The following is a 24,315-nucleotide window of genomic DNA, read 5'->3' as shown; positions in this document are numbered from 1 at the left end:
GCATAATACATGACCTAATACATGGCTATATGACACAAATAGCCCTAATAAGTTACAGTATTTACAAGTTTGTCTGATATCAATTAGACATATAACATAAGGGGAGTTTGGATCCGGGTCCGGATCCAAACCTTAAGTACAAACACAAACACAAGTATACCCAGTCTAATACGAACATGGTGTCTTTGTCCAGTGCTGTTCACGAATCAAATGCCCCTAAATGCGCACACACACACGCGCACACACACACAAGTTTTTTGAAATTGCCGTGTTGCACCATCCGCACCCACACCTATGTGACATAGTTGCCAACAGAACATTTTTGTAATTGTAAGACAATTTTCTGTCCAGTGTAGGGAGCAATCTGGAAGATGGAATAAAAGGCTAAACAGTACAAAAGCATGAAATCCAAATCCAAGTTATAGTCTTCTCACCTTCAACTTTTTCCATTTTCTTTTTGCTACGCCAAAGCAGGCGGATGGGAGTACCAGGAAATCCTGCATCTGAACGTAGTTGCTTTTCCATGTAGCGACGATATGTCTCAGAGAAAAGTTTTGCATCATTCACAAAGAAGACAAACGTAGGAGGACGGATGGCAGCCTGCAATAATGAGAATTTGTAGAAGGTGCCACTATCAAAAAAATAAATCAACAGCCAATGTCAATACAAATGGCATGACAAGAATTTATAAAATGGCATATGAGAAATCTCAGCTCCCAACCTTATAGACATAATGGCCAAAAGTATCACTTGAAACCAGTGACTTCACAGCAGAATTGAAAATGTAAACTGACAGTAAATGACCTTATCAGGGAAACAGAAGAGACCAGCTGCAATTGCCCATACTTCACATGCATATATAGAGTGTATTCTGATCGCTTCATATCCTGAGAAGTAAGATGTTCTTCAATTGCATCTAGGATAATATTGTGTTTTATCCTTTTAACTAAGTTCGAAAATAAAGGGAACCTATCTTGATCCTTTTATCTATAAAAAAGATTGAATATGATTCAGTTCCAACTTCAAACCTGAATATATGAACCCTTTTTTTAAACAAAAAACAAAATAGTTTAAATAGGCCAAATCTATTGCCAAACCCAACCCTATATGTAATACCCGTGAATTTTATCCGATAAATAAACTTGAAATTTATGTTCTTGAACTGAATATCAGATAATTTTTATTATTGTATGTGTTAATTGTATTTAGATATCGGATATTCTATTTGGATCTTCAATGTTGGAACCTTTATACCCTGTTCAGAACTTCGATTTTCCATTTGAATCTTAGTTAACGGATCTCAAACATTTTAAGTGGATAACCAATAAGGAATTTTAAGCAAATGGATTGGATCTTTGATATTGGATCCTCCATATCAGGGTCATATTGGATATTGGATCCAAGACAAATGGAGTTGATCCACGATGTTAAAACCGGATTTTAGTGAGGAAAATTTCAATATCGGATCTATAACACTTTCATGGGATCCGTAGTAGCTTATGCGAAGTTTAGACCCACAATATTTCTTTTTGATCCTGGACATCGGAGAGGTAAAAAGGGTAGGGAACCAATTAAAATTTACTTGGATCCGTTATAAGTCACGTGGAAACCACGATAGTGTAATTTGGATCCACAGTTCCAAATCATATGATCAAAATTTTGGATCCATGGATCCAGATTTAGTAAGGGGACTTGCGAAGCCGAATGGACTTTGGATCCATAATAAGTTGGTAGGGATCCATAATAATGTAACTGAATCCACTGAATTTTATTAGGGTTACATTTTAAAAACTTAAATATCTAATAAGTTAAACGTTTTAAAACGGGTCCGGATCCTCTGGTGGATCCGGACATGCCCAAACCTGGACCTCGCTGTGATGGGTCGCGGGTCACGGGTTCGGTCAAACCAAACCCGCAACAATAGTGCGTCAAAAAGGTAAACATGAAAAAAAAAGGGGCTTTAAGTTAAAAATGGTTGGGGCTGCTATAAGCCCTGGCCGATAAGAAGGGGTGTTAGGGTTCTCTCAGAACCTAACGCAGGTTGTATCATGTAGAGGAGGAGGCTGAGATGGTGCGCAGCTGCCAGTGTGGGGGGTAACAGCCCTTCCATTTCGCAGGCCACCCTCTTATAAATCCCTCTTCTCTCGCTCTCCCACCCACTCATCTCTTCCTTCTCCTCCTGCACTCTCTACCTCCCTATTTCTTTCTTTTCTCTCTGTCTACCTGCGTGCAGCAACCTCGACCATCGCCGACGCTGGTCAATGTTGCCGGCGACCTTGCACGATAGCCGAACCTGCCTCTCCTCTCGTCTCCATGTTCCTCTCGATCGTGCTCGATAGTGGAGTCGTGAACGCCGGCGAAACCTCCATCTCGCAGCATCAACCACCATCACTCTGGAAAAAGGTAGGTCTTACTGATATTTTTACTTGTTTTGGGTATTGGGTGTGTTCGAGCAGTCGATGTGGGTTTGCCGAAAATCCCAGACCTTCAATTTGGGGATTTCAGACTTCGATTAGTAGGGTTTTTACAGTTTGCAGGGTACCTTGTGTAAAGCTTGCAGTATGCACTCTGTCCAACTTTTCCTTCTCCCTTTTTGATTGCTCTGGGGTTCGTTCGTTGCTTATGTTGTTTACTTGGATGTAGGGAGGACAAATCAGCTGAACTGGCCTATCTAGGACACAGCCATATTCTTCAGGTTTAGCCTGGGTATCCAAAAATATGGACCCAATTAAGTTTTGCGTTGTTATTGGACGTAGCAGTTCTATTCCATTCCAAAAATCAATTGACCTTGCCGAGGGCTGTGGTAATGCAGCTACTTAATGTGTCAATTCTGAAAACTGGAAAAAAAAATATGTATGTTAGGGTTAACTTGTGAAATAGCTGGCGATAATGATGTTTGAAAAAAAAAATCCTCTTAAATTTGGGTTAAAATTTTGGGGCGTTACACTATACAAGAAGAAACAAACCAGATTTGAGTGCCAAATTTTCTAGATCCACCTGACCTGAATCTGTAAGACCATCAATGGCACTTAGCAAATATGACAAGATGATGGTGGAGGACAAGAAATAGTATATTACCATTTGCATTATATAGTTAATATTAAAGAACTTGGTGCTTGTGTGAACTCAACTGATGAACATGCCTTTTACATGTAGATAAAAGAAGCACTAGTAGAGCAAGATAAATGACCAAAATAGACCCAACGATGTTATAAAATATAATGCAAGTGTTAAAAAATAAAAGGACTACAAAGAAAAATATAGCATAAACAATAACATATGTTGCTGAATAGTACTGCCATTTGCACTAAAATAGAATAAGCTGATTGCTGTGGGTAATAACAGCACGCAGCAAATCAAGACTTTTCAATGGCCTAACAGGAACTTGGGACATTGTGGATACCTGAGTTGTATAGTAAATTCTTCCTCTCTTTCCTCCCCTAGTTCTAGGAGGTGGTTTAAAAGCCAATGCTTCCTGCACAACTTGATTCAGAATGGAAGTACTAAGACGCCTTGACCTCTCTTTCTCAACCATGCTTGTGGCAGCAATGATCCTGAATGGAAATTTCCCAAATCAATTGAATAAGTTGCACTCTTGCTTTTGAAAAGCTTATTCTATATATATATATATATATATATATATATATATATATATATATATATATATATATATATATATATATATATATATATATATATATATATATATATATATATATATATATATATATATATCAAGGCCATAGATTCTTAACCAAAAAGTATATCATGATAAAGAAGGCTGACACTCATTTGACAATATCGAAAATATCAGAAAAAAAAAATGTTAAAGCACCCAAGGCTTGATCTCTGTCCATGCAATTAAGGTATGATGAGCTTCAGACTGTGATAGTGTCTTTTGAAACTATATTCTCATCATTTTCTTCTTAAAGAACATATTCTTTTTGCATATCATTAGTGTTAAAAAGTGTATATATATATATAATATGTATATTTATATATATATATTTTTTTCTTTATTTTTATTTTTCTTTTTTAGTTCATCTAGTTCATTTTGAACTAGACTCAAACTAGTCAGCACTTTGTTGTTGACTAGTTTAAGAGCCGTTGGACTAGCTCCAACGACTCTCTTTGAGTCCCTTCAAGGCCCATTCACAGCCTCTCTCTTCCTCTCTCTATTGTGTATAAATAGTGCTAACTCCCCTCTTTGTATCAATGCTTTTTAAGCATTTTATGTAATTGAATAAAGATTACTATTTTTACACTTGAGCCTTCTCATTTGTGCCCTTTTGTGGGTTTTGGTTAATGTAACTTTAATAGACACTTGTTGTGAGCATTTGTGCTTTTGTTGAAGGTCTTCATTTCATTACAATTAGATATGTCCAGGTGGGCAATAAGATCATGACTCCTAACACAGGAAGCACTTTAACTTTTCCTGGTAAAAAAATTGCAGCATTCAAGTTTTATATAGGTCGCATGGACACACCCAAAAAAAAACAATTGGAGTTTCCTATCTAGTATATAAGGGTCATGACACGAGTAAATTGGAATACTCTGTAGCTTAGATTTTTATATACAAGTAAAGATATAAGAGGTTAGTATTTATTTAGGTAAAAGAAGAGTTAGAGAGAGAGAAGGCATGATAATCCAATTCTCATTTTTCCTCTTCATATATACAACCTTTAAAAAAGAGGTTAAGACAAAATTTCCCTCATAACAAAACATGTATGACCATTACGTAAAAAAACGGCTTCCGTAGTCAAAAGATTTCTTCTAAAGTGCCATTGACATAACTCATGATTTGAAGGGTCTACCCATTTCTCAAACACTGTATGCACTCATTCATGATAGTATTAAGTGATTTTGAAAAAAACCTTGAACAGAATGGACATTAAATTTCATGTTTCAATGTGATTCATTATGTTGTGCAAGTAGGATTTGAATATTTAATTTGCTCACAAGGTTTGTTATATATGCACGAAAACATGATCTGACACAAGGTAATAAACATGAGGAATCCAAGAATTTCATCTACATGGTTTTATAGTGATTATTGCATCCAATCAAATTATTTCATAACACAAGAACCTGTCACCATAGGAAGTCCCAGACACATTCAAGAAAAAGAAATAAAAACAAAGGTCAAGATTAAAACTCTAACAATGGCACTTCATGAAACTGACATATCAAAGAGTACTGAGTCACCATAAATATTTTATTGCACATTTATAGATGATATAAAGCATGGAGAAGGTTCATAAACCATAAAAGAATGTCCATCACAAATTATACCAATATAAAATTGGATAGCCTTAAAATCCATAATTAACATACCAAAGCTTATGCATTGTGTGATTTACATTTCTAGTGTTATGACAGGTGCATGTTTGTAAGAACCACAAAGACATGATTCATCTGCTTTTGTGGATTTTGAATTTCTTTCTTAAAATCATAGAGCTCCAGATAAAACACACCAGCCAGAAAAATATGAAGCTCGGAAATCAAGTCAAATTCACTGAGCAACACATTGTTGAGCTAAACATACGTGTCCACACTCTGACCAGTTGTTGCAGTTGAATAAACAATTGGTGCCCAATCAAGAATGCGAAGCTTCTCCCTGACATCTTGTTCATAGTGAGTGGTTGTCTGGTGGTTTTTATTAGGTATCGTGTCCCATTTGTTCACAACAATAACACAACCCTTTCCTTCTCTTTCAATTCTTTCCGCTATCCTGCAATCCTAACGCAATCGAAAATAAAGAAGTCAAACAGAATAATCTAAGATTTCTGAGAATAGTTTCAAGCAACAATAGCATCATTATGCCAAGATGCATGATAGAAAAAGATTATTATCAAACAAATAACAAATCCATGCTTCATAAACCATAGCTAAAGTTTGTTATGCCGAAAATCAGAGGCCACTAGAGTACATTTAGTATTCCTCTATTCAAGTTTTCTCCCTTTTCTTTGTTATTAGGAGTGTAAATTCTAATTCCAACAGAAGTATGAATAGTGTCATTACCACAAACAGGTCCTTGAAGAGAATTATACTTTTCTATCAAGGCATCTAATCCAGAGAACAACCTGATTGTCCCTCAATATTCTGGTAAGAGCTTCATCTTATCCAATCTCTAGCCATGGCAGCATCATAACTTGTGTCCGAAAAGAAACTTGAACAGATTAACAACCAAAATTTTGAACTAAAATTAACTAAGAAGCACATTGTACATTTAGAGTGTAATGAAACAAGCAAAATAATACAAGAGAGTGCCTCTGATGGGCTTACTAGAATACAATAGCAAAGAACACAAAGACTACTTATGGGTCAATACAAGATCACATACATCTAGGCCACTTAGGGGCCAAGAACACAAGTGAATATATATAATTTATTGACAGTAAAATGCTTGAGAAAGCATTAACTTTACAAGAAGGGGAACACACCTATATATATATGTGTATATATTTTTTATATATTTTATCTTGTATGTAAACTGAAATACCCATCAGGGGTATTTCAGCCATTTTCTTTTGTAATAGGGGTTAGCCCATTAGAGGCTGACTTTATATTTTCTGTTTTATTTTTTTTATTTATTTTTTTTATTTATTTTTATTGTTGTGACTGTTGGGGACAGCCCAACTAGACGTCGGGGGCTAGCCCAACCTCTAGTTGGGCTGCCCCCTTTGCTCTCCTTTGTTGCTTATAAATACGGATCTTCCATATTATGTACCCTATGCTTTTCTAAGCATTTTGTTAATAAGAACTCTTATATTTTTTTACTTGTGACTCTCTTTGTGAGTTGTTAGTATGTATCTCCATTGTGTGGGTGCATTTAGTCCATAAGTGACCACATTCTTTTTTTAGTATCCCATTGTAGCCTGTGAGGCACTCCTTTGAGTTTTTGTTGGTTTCATTATATGGTATCAGAGCCATCGGTATTGAGATCCATGTGAAGCTTGTTTGTTTGGATGCGAAATTGTGGATCGTGTGATCATGGGCTCGTGTCCAAAAGAACTTCACTTTCATTCTTTCCTCTTCTCTCTCTATCTCCTTCTCTGTAAAACCTGTAAATTTTGGATATTATTAATAAATAAATAATTCATCTTTAGCTTTGAGTTAGAAATGTGTTTCTATCATTTAAATCTCATTTATTGGTGTTTAAATGCTCAATTACTCATTTTTGGCTAACAAGGGTAAAATTAGTATTTTTAAAACTAACTCAGATATTTAACAATAAATTATATTACTTCTAATCAAAAACATGTTTTTAAGAGTTTTATAAAATATTGATGTGATATCATTGAATTTTGGAATTTACTAGATGAATTTAGCAAGTTAAAAATATTAATTTTTAACCAAGAGGCATTTTGGTCATTTTAATCAAAAGTACTATTTAAAATATTTAATTTATGTTTTGCAGTAACCAAATTTGGTGATATGGAGATGTTGGTGTATGCAGCATTTTCTGCTCAGCACTTAATATTTATTGGTGGTTCACTCTATCTTTCTGGATTTTTTGGGATTTTATATTTTTAGAACTTTTAGCATTTTCGACCGCCCACCAAGTGTTTGTTGCATCGTTGCTTGAGCGGTCTTTGCGGATTTCGAAACCCCTTAATCTTTTGGGTTTCGATTTGTTGTTCTTCATATTATTAAAGTAAGTTTCCTTAACTGAACTTGTAGAGAGCATGTTTAGGCACTAATTGCGTAAGCATGATGTGCTAAATACTTCATTGAATTGCAAATACAAGTTATGTGCATATACCGCACATAGTTGTGGATATCTAGGGGTGCTATGGTTGCCTATTTGTTTAACTTATTTGAGTGCAAGATATACCAAAAATGTGATACTTATGTTAAGTATCAAAACAGCTATATGCCAGTGTGCATTGAATGCAATGCAATGCGAAATGCAAATCGGATAAATGCCCGTAGTAAGTATACGTGATGCAAATGCATCATACAATAATTTATTTTATTGTATGAGACACCTTCATGCTCACACACTTCACTCAGATGTGGATATCTAGGACTCTTGTGATTGTAGTTCGGAGATCATGTTTGTCATGATTGTAGTTAGCGGAATATGGAGTGTTTGTTGTAGGTACACCTGTGTGCGGGTTTGAATGTTTGTTCACTTATGAATGTATAATATGTACGTAACGTATGTCATTATACATTGGTTTGCGCGTACAACGTTGTTTTGTATATTTACATGAATCTGACACATGGTGAACATATAACTTCTATGAATGCCTGTAAGTTATGTTCGATGCATATTGTGAGTATTATATATATTGCCTTGTAATATGATTGACTCATTTATTCTTATGGAAGAATGCATGCGAATGTTATAAATTGTTTTGGACTCGTATGTCTTGGTTGCTTGAGAAACATGTTTGTATAATGTATATTGAAATGGTCAATAAGATTTTGACGTATCTTTCTTATGTAATTATATCTACAGTGATATATTGACTTGTGATATATTGACTTACGTGGTGAAACAATATATATGGCATTCATCATGTGTGCATAACTCAAACTACATAAAAGTTATGTATGTTGAGGTTTAGTTACTTCGTATTATGAATTGGGCATGTTCATGTATGTATGCATAGAACTCATGTTTTGTTTATGCATGCTTCGATGTTCAATTTACAAAATGCAATGTTCTTTGTGGTGATGATATGATGCATAGGATAATATGTTTTTGTATGACATGATTTATATGTCATGTGATATGAAATTACGTGTGGTTATTCCCCCCGCAACCATTGTTGCAGTTCGTTCCCTAAGACTTATATCGTTGATGTTTGTCGTGTCACCACCCTAGTCAAGTTGTTCAATGAGTCCAGAAGATCGTCACACCTAGCTTCCCAAGTTATTTAGTCGAGCAAACATTCTATCATAAGTTTCTCCATCTAACTTGATCACAACGTAAATTTAATAGTGTTCCTAGCAATATATCTAGGGTTTCGATATTCATGCAACCAAACAATTTGTTCAAGCAAAAAAAATTAATTTAATTCAAATTCTATTTACTTACAAAGCTCTTACAGGGTCACTGGAAGGTCGTGAACCATATATTATTATCTTGCTCTGATACCATAATTGTAACGCCCCAAATATTTAACTTGAAAATTTTGGAATAAAATTTTTTTTTTCTAAACAACAGCGAAAAAAAATTATTAAATCCTTAGTCAAATTATTTGGGCGGGTTACAAGTAATAGCACAGACTCAAGGCATTTAAGTAAAATAAATTCTTGCATTGAAATACTACAAGTTATCATTCACAACTTGGAGATTTATTACAAGTCAGAAATCCTCAGGACATCCGAAGAAGATATGGTCACATGGCACTGTCCGCAGCGACGACCGCAATTGCTCGTCATACTGTTTTCCTGAAAATATTAATTCAGAAGGGGTCAGACTCCCCTGTCTGAGTAAGAAGCAAAATATTTATATGAATGTGCTCAGTGTCATGTGTACAAGTATATGTGCAACACATGAATATAAGATCTAACAGTAATTAAACAAGCTTTGAATGTATAGTTCACTAACTACAAGTTTTTCATGATTTACTATATAAAGAAGGGACCTCCATGAATGACATATCATATTAATGAATCACATTTAGATTTTCATAATACCCATTGAGGAACTGTTCCCAAAAGATTCTCTGTGAGGGTGTGCATGACCAGATCAAGTAATCCGATTAGAGCGGTAAGTCTCTATGAGAAAGTGCATTGTCCAATAGCGGGTACCTCGCAAAGATGGTATATTCTTATAAGGAAGTGCATTGTCCAAGATCAGACAGACCATCCGTCTAGGGCGGTAACTCCGTCTGAGGTTGTACATTTTTCAGACCGAGCGATCTAGCGTGGATCTTGTGAATATTTATATAGTTAAATGAAATGTTATGATAAATTATGACTATCTTCAAAGTTGATTGAGATAGACAGTTATGCATCTATAGATTTGGCTTTTTTGTTGTAGCATGATTATATACTGAACTCAGATGTGAGAAGCAGATCCTTATTAATTTTAAATCTTGATATGAGGTTATGATTGTGATGCTTATGTTAGCATCTATGTCACATGGGTGCGGGTGCGGGGATTCGGCACTTCCAAAAAACCCGGGTGCGGGGGTGCGGCAGGGGCAAAAATGAAATATATATATATATATATATATATATATATATATATATATATATATATATATATATATATATATATATATATATAAAGGGGTCCGAGGGTTCCCCGATGCGGGTTTTTTCAAATTTCATTTTATATACAAGTGCACGATAGTGCACCCATCTCGTCAGGAGAACACTGAATACTAATAGCCAGCAAGGCTACCAGCCTACCACCATCATTATCATTTATTATGGAGAGAGAAAATCCTTTACGAAAAAGAAGGATCAGCAAGGCTACCACCATCATTATCATTTATTATGGAGAGAGAAAATCCTTTACGAAAAAGAACGATCAACAAGGCTACCATCATTTATTATGGAGAGAGAAAATCCTTTACGAAAAAGAAGGATCAGGATTGAAAAGGCAGGAGCAGCAGCAGCTGTCAGCAGAATTTTTTTTTTTTTAAATTCTACAGCCCATTTCAAAGGGCAATTTTTTTTAAAAAAAAAATCCAAAAAAAAAATAGAACTAAATGATCCTGGGTGCGGTCAACGCACCCAGGATCGAGTTGACCGCACCCAGTGCCGCACCTGCACTCGCGTCGACGCGGGTGCGGCAACCTGCTAGCCGAATCCCTGTGACATAGGTTAGCATATAAGTAAATGACGCATCACGCCTACAAATGACTAGTTTTGTCTTATTAGGTGAATAATACATCACGCCTAAATAGTTTCATTATAAATGATTGCATTATGATTGTCTAAGTGAATATATCACACTTATGTATCATGATTGATATGTATCATAAATATCTAATTAAATTACTTAAAAGGTATGTGTGTGTTTCACGCAGGGATGTTCAAATGTGATTGGACTTATTGTTTATAAGAATTATAAATGCATATAAAACTGATGCAATGATCTGAATGTCTTTATATATATATATATATATATATATATATATATATATATATATATATATATATATATATATATATATATGTATATTTTATTTATTTATTTATATGATAACTTATATGACTTGAATGCATATAGATTATGCTTTATTGTGTGAGTTAAGTTGAATAGAATACTAAGTGATGAAATATTTTTAAATACTTTATGTTCAAATAAGATGAGAGAGAATCGTTTACGGTGGTTTGGACATATTCGACGAAGGCCTAATGATGCTCCAGTTAGAAGGATGGAGAAATGAGAAAATATATTAGTTAAAAGAGGTCGGGGTAGGCCTAGGAAGACATGGATGGAGGTGATAGGAAAGGATATGAATGCTTCGAACCTCACCGAGGACATGGCATTGGATAGAAATGAATGGAGGAGAAGGATTCATGTGGAAGACCCAGAATGATTTTCTTTGTTGGTTCATATCGCCGACCCAAATTGTTTTGAGATGAAGGCGTAGTTGTTGTTGTTGTTGTTATGTTCAAATGCTTGCAATTTGCTCCTATCCTCATTCATTAGCAGGCCAGACATCAGTTGAAAACACCTAAACAGCAGTCAGTTCCTCCATATTCGGTCCTCTTCACTGATGCCAAAAGTGATCAAGTAATCCGCGAAAAGAGTATGGGTAACTGTTAGAATTTCAGGTACATCAGTACCTTTTAAGAAGGCACTCTGTGTTGCTTTACTGAAATGACTGAAACCCTTGCAAGCAATATTGAACAAAATGGAACATAAAGAGTAAATACGAACTGTTCTTGTTGTTTATAGTAACTGAATGGAATCATGGATGTGAATGCTAGAATGTTTCTGACTGTAACTAATGTATAGAAGCCATAAAGTAACAAAAGGCTGCTCCAACAATAACAAAAGCAGCAGCAGTCCAAGTTGGACTTTCGACAGTGAACTAGAGACAGAACTATTCTATAGGGATGAATAGTACAATTTAAGAGTCAAATGTTAAACAATGGTGGCAAAAACAATTATTTTGCTAAAAAGTGCACGTTGACATCCAAACATAGAGTCAACATGCCTCCAAGTCGGTAATGATTAATGATTCATCATCAACAATTTTGAACAAAATAAAAGCCATTTTAATGTTTTCAGAGACCAATTTTACATACATATACTCTCTCTCTTCACACACATATTCCAGAAATGAACTAAAAGGACAGAAAAAAGCACCTGCTCTGTAATGCATGCCATGGCTTCAATAACAAGAGCTACAACATCTGCACGACGTACGGCACGGAATGCTCGATTCACTGAGAGGGTTTCTGTCATGCTACCAGCTGAAGCAACTACAGCTCTTCTTCTTATCCCTGCTGTATCAATAAGCCGGTACTTCTGCAAACAGATTGGGTTAGTAGAAGCAGCGACTTCAAGAAACTAAGAAGCGACCACTAATGATTCAGAAGTGTCAATCAGTTAGCCTTGATACAATTTGCATGTATTCAGCAACAAAGGACACACGATAAAGGCTTCAAGACAGTTCTCTAAAGGAAACTAAAACATGGTAATCAGATATACATAACAATGACCGACTTGTCTGATAGCCAATAATAACATAGAACTGAAAATTACACTCGAAATCGAAACAAGCATGACAACGGATTACTATTCCTTTAAGATGCCACAAACCTGCCCATCCAATGCAGTAAATTCAGTATCGATTGCATCACGCGTAGTCCCACTGATTGGACTAACAATTGTTCTGTCTTCTCTAACTAATGCATTCAAAATACTGCTCTTGCCAACATTAGGTCGGCCAACAATAGCAACAGCAGGGATTCGCTCCTCCACTTCATCGAAACTTTCAGAAGCCTGCATTCATCCAACACATTATCAACTTGGCAATATTTAACATATAAAATTTTACTAGTAGCAAGCCATTATCATCAAGAATATGGACACACTACACATGCACTATGAACCCAAGATTAATCAATATCACCGACTTCAATTAATTACAAGCAAGTCTTGATCATCAAGAATATGGATATATTATACATGCACCATAGACCCAAGATTCATTAATATGACTAAGAAACATGTAACTGACACTTCACAACCAGCTTAAAATGCTTGCCATTTAACAAATCAATACCTACATGATCATAATATCTTCACATCTCAGACAATCTGGGTTAACAGACACCAAAAAATATGTATTTGAAAGTCTAGAAGTGTTCTTACAACAAATCTTGGAGATAGGCCTGAGTTTTTCCACTACATTGTATTCCATCCACAGGTATTTGGATTTCAAACTAATTGACAATATTCATGGTCAACTGCACATAAGGACATCCTATCCTAAATATTCTATATAACATTTCCAAAATGATATTTTTTATGTGTTTTGAAGATGTAATTATAAATTTGTTTGGGCATGTGTATATTTTATTTCAAAAATAAAAAAGTGTTCTCTCTCTAACTATAACTACTTTACCTTTCCAAGATATTTAGGAAGGTATACTTTACCAATTTTAACTTGAAAGTTGAAACCACTTAAATTTCATAATCATTCCTTATCTATGCAATCTTTCTACCTTTTTGTTTTACCGAACAGTGTGAGAGTAATACTCAGCAATTTTTAGTATTTTATGAATTAGATCCATTATAAAAACAATGGATAGCCATTCTTTATAGTCAGTTGTCTTTTAAGTGTACAAGAAAATCAGACATTTTTGCTATCAATTTTGGTTTAGGTAATTGTTTTTGCAAATGCATTTTTTATTGAAAATAAGTTATCTCATATGATCTTACATGTATACGTAATTTCATGTCTTTATTTATTGTATTTTTTGTCATACCCAAAATTTCAATTTAAACTAAGGGCTACTTTTCAGGTAAGTATTTCCTTTCTGGGTAATTTTTAAACACTCCTAATAAATATAACCACCTAATTCTCAATTTTCCACCAAAACTTTATGTTAGGTTAACAAATACTCAAAGGATGGTTATTGTGAAATTTGTTGTTAATAATTTGCATAAAAGACTATTTTATCCCTGCAAATGACTAACATAGATTAATGTAATCATCATTCTCATCTTCATTACCGCCTCATTCACAAAAAACCTAACCAATACCATCCCATCTCAACATCTTTTTATGCAACCTCTCATTTGGCCGGTTACAAGCACCCAACCTTAACATACTGCTCTCTCTCTCTCTCTCTCTCTCTCTCTCTCTCTCTCTCTCTCTCTCTCTGTTTTAACAAAAAATGAACTAACATGTACAACATCCACTAAAGACGCAACCCACTTTGTACAAGGCACAAAATAAAAACCATGCTCAACAAATATGAAAATGGGTCAAGTCAAGATTGATCCAGTAGTGGATCCGATTTTGAATAGTGGATTCATTTTGGCTTTGGTTTTGCCAATTCAAAGCATCAGTTATGACATGAATTCATTTGGTATTGTATCCATTGAGAGAAGGTAAAATATATTGATTTTTATTTGGAAAAGATAAAATGGGCTAAGATTAATATTTGACTTCAACTCGGATCAACCATATTTTGTTTGTGTGATTCTTACCCGAATCAAGTGAAATCTAACCATATCTTTACCAATCAAGCACGGATATAGATATATTGTATCTGAATCTTACCAATGTTATCAGTATTGTATTGTATGATATGATACGCAGTATCAGTGTGTGGTGGGTAATTGATACGACATAACCCATATATCTATTTATTACGATTATCGAACCGAGACGGTATGTATCATATGATACATGGGTGTATTGTACCGTATCGTACGATACACCCTGTATCGTACAAGTCGACAAATGATTTTTTACTTTTTTTGCATCGAAAAAGTGGCGAACAACCACTTATGGGGGCCATTTTTAAGCACCCATTTTTTTGTGTTCTCAATTCCAAACCCTCATTTCTAAGGCATCCCATCCATTTTTTAGATCAAATTCACCCTAAAGTTTGGGGTTTTTGCTAGATTGACACAAGCCACACAAGCCCCAAAACAAGATGTAATTTTTCATTATGACCGAGAAATGTTTGATAATGAAGACGATTGATGAGTCTCGTTGTAGTGAATTATGCAGTTGCTATGTCACAGGGACTCGCCTAACAAGGTGTTGCACCCGTGTTGATGTGACGTGACGTGGGTGCGGGTGCGGCACCTGGTGAGGTCAACATAAGCTTGGGTGTTGTTGACTGCACTCAGGGTTATATTTATCCAAAATGGACTCGGTCAATTCTGACCAAGTCCATTTTGGACCATTAAAAAAATTAAGAGGGGGGTTTAGGGCACGACACTTTCTCCCCCCCCCCACACCCCCCCGACCCCGACTCCTCCCCATCCCTGACCCCTCCTCTCCTCCTCCTCTTCCGACAACCCTTCCCGACCCCTCCCATCTCCTTCTGCTCTTCCGATGATGGCGACAGCCACGAAGGCACCTCTCTCTCTCTCTCCCCCCCCCCCCTTCTATTTTGCTTCTCCTTTTCCATCGCCTCCTCTTCTTCCTTTGTTGTGATGTCGAGACTCTCTCTCCTTTTCTCCACTTTCACCCCCTTTTTCCCTTTTGTTTTTTTTATTTTTTATAATTTTACAACACTTAACTCCGCTTGTGTAGTTATACACTGCCGGTCCCAAGCCCAGATAAAGGAGGAGGGTTGCGGTAGGCCTGTGACAGCCAGCATAAAAACTTTGTCATATCCTATGAAAATGAACCAATATGAGAATTTCGTTGGGGCGTTCCCTACTGAGCGACGCGCTGTACTCTCTAGGCCCGGAGGCAGTGATAAATGTGCAAGGGTTGCTAGGTCGTCGCCCAGAAGCGACGCGTCACACCGGCGCCCGGGTGTGGTGTCAAATAGGCAAGGGTTCCCTCACTTTGTTGGACGGGTGGGGGTAAAGAAGTTAGTCCAAGACCATAAAATTAGGTTAGCCACTTGGAACATAGGGTCTTTAACTGGTAAGTTGGTAGAGTTAGTAGATGTTATGTGTAGGAGAAAGATTGATATTTTATGTCTTCAGAAGACCAAATGGGTAGGTGAGAAAGCTAAAGTGATAGAACCTTGGGGATATAAGATTTGGTATACAGGAATAAATAGGAATAGGAATGGAGTAGGGATTGTTATGAGTCGTCAGTTTATAGATAATGTAGTTGAGGTCCGTAGGAAGGGTGATAGAATTTTACTTATTAAATTAGTATTAGGTACGGATATTATTAATATTATTAGTGTTTATGCACCTCAAGTAGGTTTAGATGATTCCATTAAGCATCAATTTTGGGAAGATTTAGATGGAGTAGTACAAGAGACATCTTATGGAGAAAAGCTTTTCATCGGCGGTGACCTTAATGGACATGTAGGCATTAGTAGGGATGGATTTGAGAATATCCATAGAGGCTATGGTATAGGAGAAAGAAATGAAAGTGGAGAAAGGATTTTAGATTTTTGTTTGTCCTATGATATGATCTTAGCAAACACCTGGTTTAGGAAGAGGGAGTCTCACCTAGTAACATTTAAAAGTGGGGTTAATACGAGTCAGATAGATTTTTTCCTACTTAGAAAGAGAGATAGGGGTTGTTGCATCGATTGTAAGGTTATACCAGGAGAAAGTGTAGCTACACAACATAGAGTCTTAATTTTAGATCTTAGAATTAGACAATGCCGCAAAAGGGATAGACATAGGATAGATCCTAGAATTAAGTGGTGGGCACTGAAAGGAGCTAAACAAGGAATGTTTGTAGAGCAGGTAGTTAAGGAAGTTGATTGGTGTCTCGAGGAGGATTCAAAATCAATGTGGAATAAGATAGCGGGTGGTATGAGAAAAGTAGCTAAGGAGGTATTGGGTGAGTCTAAAGGCGGTGCACCACTAGGTAAGGATACATCATGGTGGAATGAGGATGTCAAATTAGCTATTAAGGTTAAAAGAGAGTGTTATAGAAATCTAAGTAAGAGTCGTGATAATGAGAATTTGGAGAAGTATATGATAGCAAAGAAGGAAGCTAAAAAAGTTGTTCGAAACGCGAGGGCTAAGGTATATAAGGAGGTTTATGACAAGTTGGATACCAAAGAAGGCGAGAAGGATATTTATAGGCTTGCAAAGATGAGAGATAGGAAATCGAAGGATTTGGGTATGGTTAGATGTATCAAAGATGAAACGCAAAGGGTTTTAGTCAAAGATGAGGAGATTAAGGAGAGATAGAAAGATTATTTTGATAAGCTATTTAATGATAGTCATGCTCAAGATCTTGGAGACTTCTCCATTCCTTTTCATGAGATAAATCGTGACTTCATGCGCAAGATTCAAAAGAAAGAAATTGCAGAGGCTTTGAAGAAAATGAAATCAAGAAGGGCAGTTGGCCCAGATGGTATACCTATCGAGGCTTGGAAATGCTTGGGAGAGAAAGGTTAAGAATGGTTGACAAATCTTTTTAACTTGATTTGGCGAACAAATAAGATGCCTAATGAGTGGAGGAAGAGTACTTTGGTGCCTTTATATCAGAATAAGGGTGATATACAAGATTGCACAAACTATCGTGGTATAAAACTCATGAGTCATACTATGAAACTTTGGGAGAGGGTGATTGAGTCTAGGTTGAGGAAGGTTGTCATGATATCGGAGAATCAATTTGGTTTTATGCCTGGAAGATCAACTATGGAAGCTATACATCTTCTTAGACAACTTATTGAAAGATATAGAGAGAGGAACAAAGATTTGCATATGGTTTTTATTGATTTAGAGAAGGCATACGATAGAGTACCTAGGGACGTTCTCTGGTGGACAATGATGAAGAAAGGTGTTTCTCTCAAGTACATTAGTATAATTAAAGATATGTATGAAGGAGTAGTAACCAATGTCCGCACTTGTGGAGGGGTGTCAACCAATTTTCCGATAACGGTTGGGTTACATCAAGGATCTGCTTTAAGCCCTTTCCTATTTGCGATAGTGATGGATGAGCTTACGAGATCAATTCAAGAAAATGTACCGTGGTGTATGTTGTTTGCTGATGATATTGTTTTGATTGATGAGTCTAGAGCTGGGGTTAATGCTAAGTTAGAATTATGGAGACAGACATTGGAAGCTAGAGGTTTTAAGTTGAGTAAGAGTAAGACTGAATATATGGAATGTCGGTTTAGTAAGCAACGAAGTAGTGATGGGAGTGTAGTGAAGCTTGGTGAGCAAGATATACCGGTGAATGATTATTTCAAATATTTGGGATCCATCATTCAAAAGTATGGAGAAATTGATGGAGATGTAAATCATAGGATAAAGGTTGGGTGGATGAAATGGAAAAGTGCTACTGGAGTGCTGTGCGATCGTAGAATGCCATTGCGGTTGAAGGGAAAGTTTTATAGGACGACTATTAGACCCGCTTTACTATATGGTACGGAATGTTGGGCTGCCAAGAGACATCATATTCAAAAAATGAGTGTAGCTGAGATGCGGATGCTTAGATGGATGTGTGGAAATACAATAAAAGATAAGATTCGGAACGAAGAGATACGTAAGAAGGTAGGTGTTGCACCCATTGAAAATAAGATGCGAGAGAATCGTTTACGGTGGTTTGGACATATTCGGCGAAGGCCTAATGATGCTCCAGTTAGAAGGTTGGAGAAATGGGAAAATATATTAGTTAAAAGAGGTCGGGGTAGGCCTAGGAAGACTTGGATGGAGATGATAGGAAAGGATATGAAAGCTTTGAACCTCACCGAGGACATGGCGTTGGATAGAAATGATTGGAGGAAAAGGATTCATGTGGAAGACCCAAAATGAATTTCTTTTTTGGTTCATATCGCTGACCCCAATTGTTTTGGGATGAAGGCGTAGTTGTTGTTGTTGTTGTATAATTTTACAACACTTGGCGCAAGCAAGTAGCTAGGTGTTAATTAGGTCAAACTCAGGCTTGATCCAGGTTTGATTGACCTGGATCGTTTAGACTCAAGTCTGATCTAGACTTTCAAAGCAACCCATATCTGAACCCCTGGACCTATTCTGACCCAATCAAACTTTGTCTTGCATCAAAGAAGAACCAAGTCTGAATTAGACTTGGGTCTGTTGGGTCTGCCTTAACTTAGCTTGATTCAGACCTGGGTCAAAGCAAACCTAGGTTTGAATCAGTTTGGGTCTATTTTGAGTCTTTTGACTTAAGTAAGATTCAGACCTGGGTCTGCCGGGTTTGCCTTGACTTAGCCTGATTCGGACATGAGTCAAAGCAAACCCAGGTGTGAATCAATCTGAGATTGTTTTTTAGTCTTTTGAAAGTGTATATATATACCCTCCCGCACCCACGCACCCAAGTTTTTTTAAAGTGCCGCATGGCCGCATCCGCACCTATGTGACATAGTGTAGTAGTAGTGAACTTTTGAGTCTTTTCAGTTTTTTCTACTTTTATGTTATTGACTTTATCTAATGAATTACCGAACTCTATTTCATGTAAACGACGAGTCAATAATCTATGTTTATTTTTATCCTATTACTTGTTTTTAATTCTTGTACTCATTCTTAAATTTATTTATTTTTGTATTTTAGTTTTTTATTTTTTTCTTAATTTTTTATGTTTTTTAATTATTTGCAAAATTTAAATGTCTTTTCCTTGTATCTTACGATACAATACGATATGATACACCCGTATCCTGAGACTTTTCTGTTAAATTGTATATAACTGTACATATTTTGTATATATAAAATATATGTGTGTGTATTTATAATGTATTATATATATACATATGTATATATATGCATTATATATATGTATATATATATATATTCCTATTTATTGTTGTAAGTGTAACTATTTTCTTTTTTACCTTTTCTTTTTCTTTTAGTTTGGTTCTTTTTGAACTAGCAATCAACATAAAGTTGACTAATCAATAAAGTTGTTGGAACCGTTCCAACAACCCTAAATAGAGCTGTTGGAGCTGGTCCAACAGCTCTAAATAGAGCTGGCTCTATCGAGCTCCCTTGTTGTATATAAATACGGGTGAACCCCCTCTCTCTACCGAATATGCACCATAATAAATTATTATTATTTTTATGCTCTTGTGCACCCTTGTGTGGGTTTTGTGAATGTGCCCCTTTGTGGGTTTGTGAGTGAACTCCATAGTGGGCGTCTTTTTTAGTGATTGTCCATATTTGTATCAACTTGGTGAACTTTGTTGGTAATATTTGAAGACTTTCATAACTTAACATGGTATCAGAGATTAGTGGAACCTAGCTCCTTTTTTATGTTCATGGGATCGTGGTCGTGCATTTGAAGATTAAAAATCAAGTGTTTGTGTGATCCATTGATAGTGCTCTTTTTTTTCCAAGACTTTGATGGAGTGCTCGTGTTCTTGTGAAAATGGATGACAAAGAAAGTGTCACCATTAGGCCCATGAAACTAAATAATACAAATTGTGTAACATGGTCTTCTATTATGAAGCACCATATTTGGAGAAAGGGGTTATGGGGACTAGTGGATGGATCCGATCTGAATCCTAGACTAGTTATAAGGTAGAGAACAAGAAAGAAGTTTCACTTACGAAGGGTGAGAAAACTAAAGACCTATCTACTTATGAGAAAAAGTGAAAAAAATGGAAGATAAGACATGCTAAGATCATGTCTTGGCTTATAAATAGTGTAGATATTAAAAAATGCTAAGTTTTGCTAAGTTTAAACATGCAAACAAAGCATAGTAATACCTCAAAAATATATATTCCCTTAAGGATATTGCGCATATGCAATTTGCAAGACAAAATTCGAACTATGACCCAAGAAGATAGAAGTATTAGAGAATATTACAACGATTTGTCCAAACTTTGTGAAGAAGTAGCCATTTTAGAGTCAAGATGGCATTGTGCCAAAGATATAGAATTTCACCAAAAACAAATGGTTGCATAACATTTATACCAATTTGTGAATAGTCTAATAATACCGGAATTTGAGTCCACAAAATCGGCCTCTTTTATAGAGGAAAGGTTTATATATATATATATATATATATTATTCTGTGTATTTATATATCAAAATACCTGATAGGGGTATTTTGGTCAATTCACTATGTAACTCATATATTTTAGGCTTTTCTATTTTTTATTTTTTTTATTTTTTTTATTTTTTTTATTTTTATTTGAGTCATCAAGGGACCATTGGGGGCCCCACTCTAATAGACGTTGGGGCTCCCCATCGTCTATTAGGGGGAGCCCCAATGGCCCCCCTTTTTCAGCCCAATCTTTTTGTATATAAAGGGGTCTTCCCCCCTCATGTACAGTATTGTTCTCTCTCACTTTTTCTTATTAATAATATTTCTCCTTGCCTTTTGGCATTTTCCCCATAGTGGGTTTGTGTGTTATGCACATTGTGTGCTTGTAATTTTCGGTTCTTTATTGAACTCCTTAGTGTTATCTTTTGAATTCGCATTTTCGCATTTCTCATTACATTGTATGAGAGCCATTGGGTTCCTTGTCATCTTGGAAGATATTTAAAGCTCTCTTCCCTTATCTACCTTCTTCTTCACTATGGAGCACGACTCAAGAGTGGAGCTCTCATTCATGCTCAACGGGTCGAACTATTTGATGTGGGCATCGGCTATAAAGAATCATCTACGTGGAAAGAAGCTTTGGGGCTTCATGATGGGGACCACTCTTGAACCAACATTGAAGCTCACCAAAATTGAAAGTGGTATTGAAAAGGCTCTTGATGGTGAAAATCGTTTGAAACCTTTTAATGAGCATCAAACAAAGGTAGAGGATTGGAAAAGTAGCCATGACAAAATTTTGGCGTGGTTCATGAACAATGTTTGACATTAAGATTTGTGCCAACATTGCTAAGTTTAGAAGAGCCAATAAAGCTTGGTTCTTCCTTAAGGGTATGTATACCCAAAAGGATCTAGCTAGACAATTATTTTGTCAAAAAAAAAATTAAATCCACTAAACAAGGGCACATGAGTGTTCGAGACTATTTTAGTGTCTTGTCTCCACTTTGGGATGAGCATGCTCTTCTTGAGCCCAAGTGGGTGGCTCCGAAAGACATTGAAATGAGAAGAGAACAAGTTGAAAAAAAACACTTTTTTCAATTTTTTCACGATCTTAGACCGGAATTTGAACAAGAGTATCCCTTCTTAGTAGAAGCAAGGCCTTACCTATTGAAGATGCCCTTGCCGAAGTATGCCAAGAAGAAACTCGTCTTGACATGACTTCCAAAAGTGATGAAATCTTGGTCGTTAATAGGCCAGGATCCAATGTTAAAGTCTATAGGCCTTCCCACTTTGCCAAAAACAATGAGTTTAGAAAGGGTGTTATTTGTCACTATTGTAATGAACCGGGTCATATTAAACCGGTTTGTCCTAAGCTTAAAGGAAATGTTCCAAAGAAAGAAGAAGTAAACAATAATGAATGCGACATTAAAGATACTCTAAATCAAATTTCAGAGGCTCTCCAACATCTTCTTAAGTCTTCTTCAACTTCGGGTGTCGCCATTGCATCTTCATCGTCTCCTCCAAGTATGTGGATTCATGACTCTGGTGCTTCTTTCCATATGACACCACATAAAAATATCCTTTCTAATATCTACTCTAACTCCACATCGTCTTATGTTTCAACGACAGATGGGACCCCTTTAAAATTGAAAGCCTTGGAACACTTGATTTAAAATATTCTGAAGATTTTTTTGTTCCAAAAATTAATTTGAATTTATTTTTGGTCTGCCAAATCGCTGATCATGGTTGCAAAGTCTCTTTCTCACCTAAAGATTGCACCGTGCAGAATCTCCAGCCAGGGAAGCTGATTGGGCAAGGCCATAGGAGGGGCGATCTATATTTTATGAATTTTTTGTCTCTATCATCCAAGTCATTCTGTAATTTTGTAAATGTCAAAAGTATTGAAGTTTGGCATAAGAGACTTGGCCACCCGAATTGTTCAAAGATGTCTTTTTTTTCATTTTTGGAAAATACTTGTAAGGAGAGAACTATGACTTGTAAAGGGTGCATCTTTGGTAAATCAAAATCTATTCTATTTCCTCAAAGAAGTTTTGTCTCCATACAGCCGTTTGAATTATTTCACTCTGATGTATGGGGTCCCTCACCCGTCTTTTCCAAGGAAGGTTTTTCATACTATGTAATTTGTGTTGATGATTTCACTAGATACACATGGATTTACTTTCTAAATCAAAAATTCGAAGTATTTTTGTTCTTTAAAAAATTTTATGCAATAGTTAAAAATCAATTTTTAAGTAATCTATCTATCCTAAGATCGGATTCGGGAGGAGAATATATGTCAAATGAATTTGAAAATTATTTACGACAAAATGAGATTTGTCATCAAAGATCTTGTCCTAACACTCCACAACCTATGCCACATGGGTGCAGGTGCGACACGGGTGCGGCACGATTTTAAAATTTTTGGACACAGGGACTCTGCTATATATATATATATATATATATATATATATATATATATATATATATATATATATATTAAAAAAAGTGCAAAGACACAGCACAATCATAGTTTGTGACTGTGCAGAGCCCCCCCCCCCACAAGAATTTCTTTTTTTAATTCTATAGCCCAGAAAAATTTAAAAAAAAAATCCAAAAAATAGACCAAAATGACCCTGGGTGCGTTGACCACACCCAGGGTCGGGTTGACCGAGTCCGAGCCGCACTCGTGTCGGTGCGTGTCGACGCGGGTGCATCGACCTTGGAGCCGAGTCCGTGTGACATAGTCCACAACAAAATGGCCTAGCGGAAAGAAAACATAGACATATAATAGAGACAACTAAAACTTTTTTAATTTTCAAAATCATTTTGAGTCGAAGCCGTTTTGACTTCAACATATTTAATTAATAGAACACCTTCATCACCGTTAAACAAAATTTCTCCTTTTGAAAAACTTTACAATATTGTCTCCGGATTTAAAAAGACTAAGAGTTTTTTATTGTAAATGTTATGTTATTACTCACAAAAAAGGATAAGCTTTCCCCAAAGGCTATTGAGTGTGTCTTCTTAGGATATTGGGAAAAACAAAAAGGATACCAATGTTTTGACTTATCAAATAATGAACTTTATATTTCAAAAGAAGTTACCTTTCTTAAAGAAGAAAATGGTTTTACACATAATGATCCAAAAGAAGACGTTGACTACTCTTTCTTATTTGATTTACTACCTCGAGAACATTAATTTAATTCTATTGAGATCCTTGAGTCTCTCAATGATGATGAAAATCATATTGTACAATCTTCTAATAATGAAGGAAATG

At 35.9% G+C, this 24,315-nt stretch overlaps 1 protein-coding gene across 4 annotated transcripts in view; it reads right to left on the bottom strand.

The window, feature by feature from the left end:
• EMB2738 (GTP-binding family protein) overlaps window positions 1–24,315 on the bottom strand; it is a 77,496-nt gene that overhangs the window by 27,668 nt on the left and 25,513 nt on the right. Inside the window, exons 7-12 of one of the 4 annotated variants that reach the window (XM_090019786.1) lie at window positions 12,746–12,928; window positions 12,290–12,451; window positions 5,546–5,739; window positions 3,404–3,554; window positions 722–887; window positions 450–631 (exon numbers count right to left, since the gene is read on the bottom strand). In XM_090019786.1, the coding sequence (XP_089875912.1) occupies window positions 747–887; window positions 3,404–3,554; window positions 5,546–5,739; window positions 12,290–12,451; window positions 12,746–12,928 (831 nt within the window). In that variant the 3' untranslated portion in view covers window positions 450–631; window positions 722–746. Of the gene's footprint in view, window positions 1–434; window positions 632–721; window positions 888–3,403; window positions 3,555–5,545; window positions 5,740–12,289; window positions 12,452–12,745; window positions 12,929–24,315 lie in introns of those variants that run through there. The other 3 variants (XM_090019787.1, XR_016435007.1, XM_090019785.1) reach the window with 3 other exon arrangements.

The sequence above is a fragment of the Nuphar pumila genome, chromosome 10 (assembly GCF_984573655.1).
Source record: "Nuphar pumila chromosome 10, dmNupPumi1.hap1.1, whole genome shotgun sequence".
In the NCBI taxonomy this organism is placed as follows: Eukaryota; Viridiplantae; Streptophyta; class Magnoliopsida; order Nymphaeales; family Nymphaeaceae; genus Nuphar; species Nuphar pumila.
This window is presented reverse-complemented; position numbering and strand designations above follow the sequence as displayed.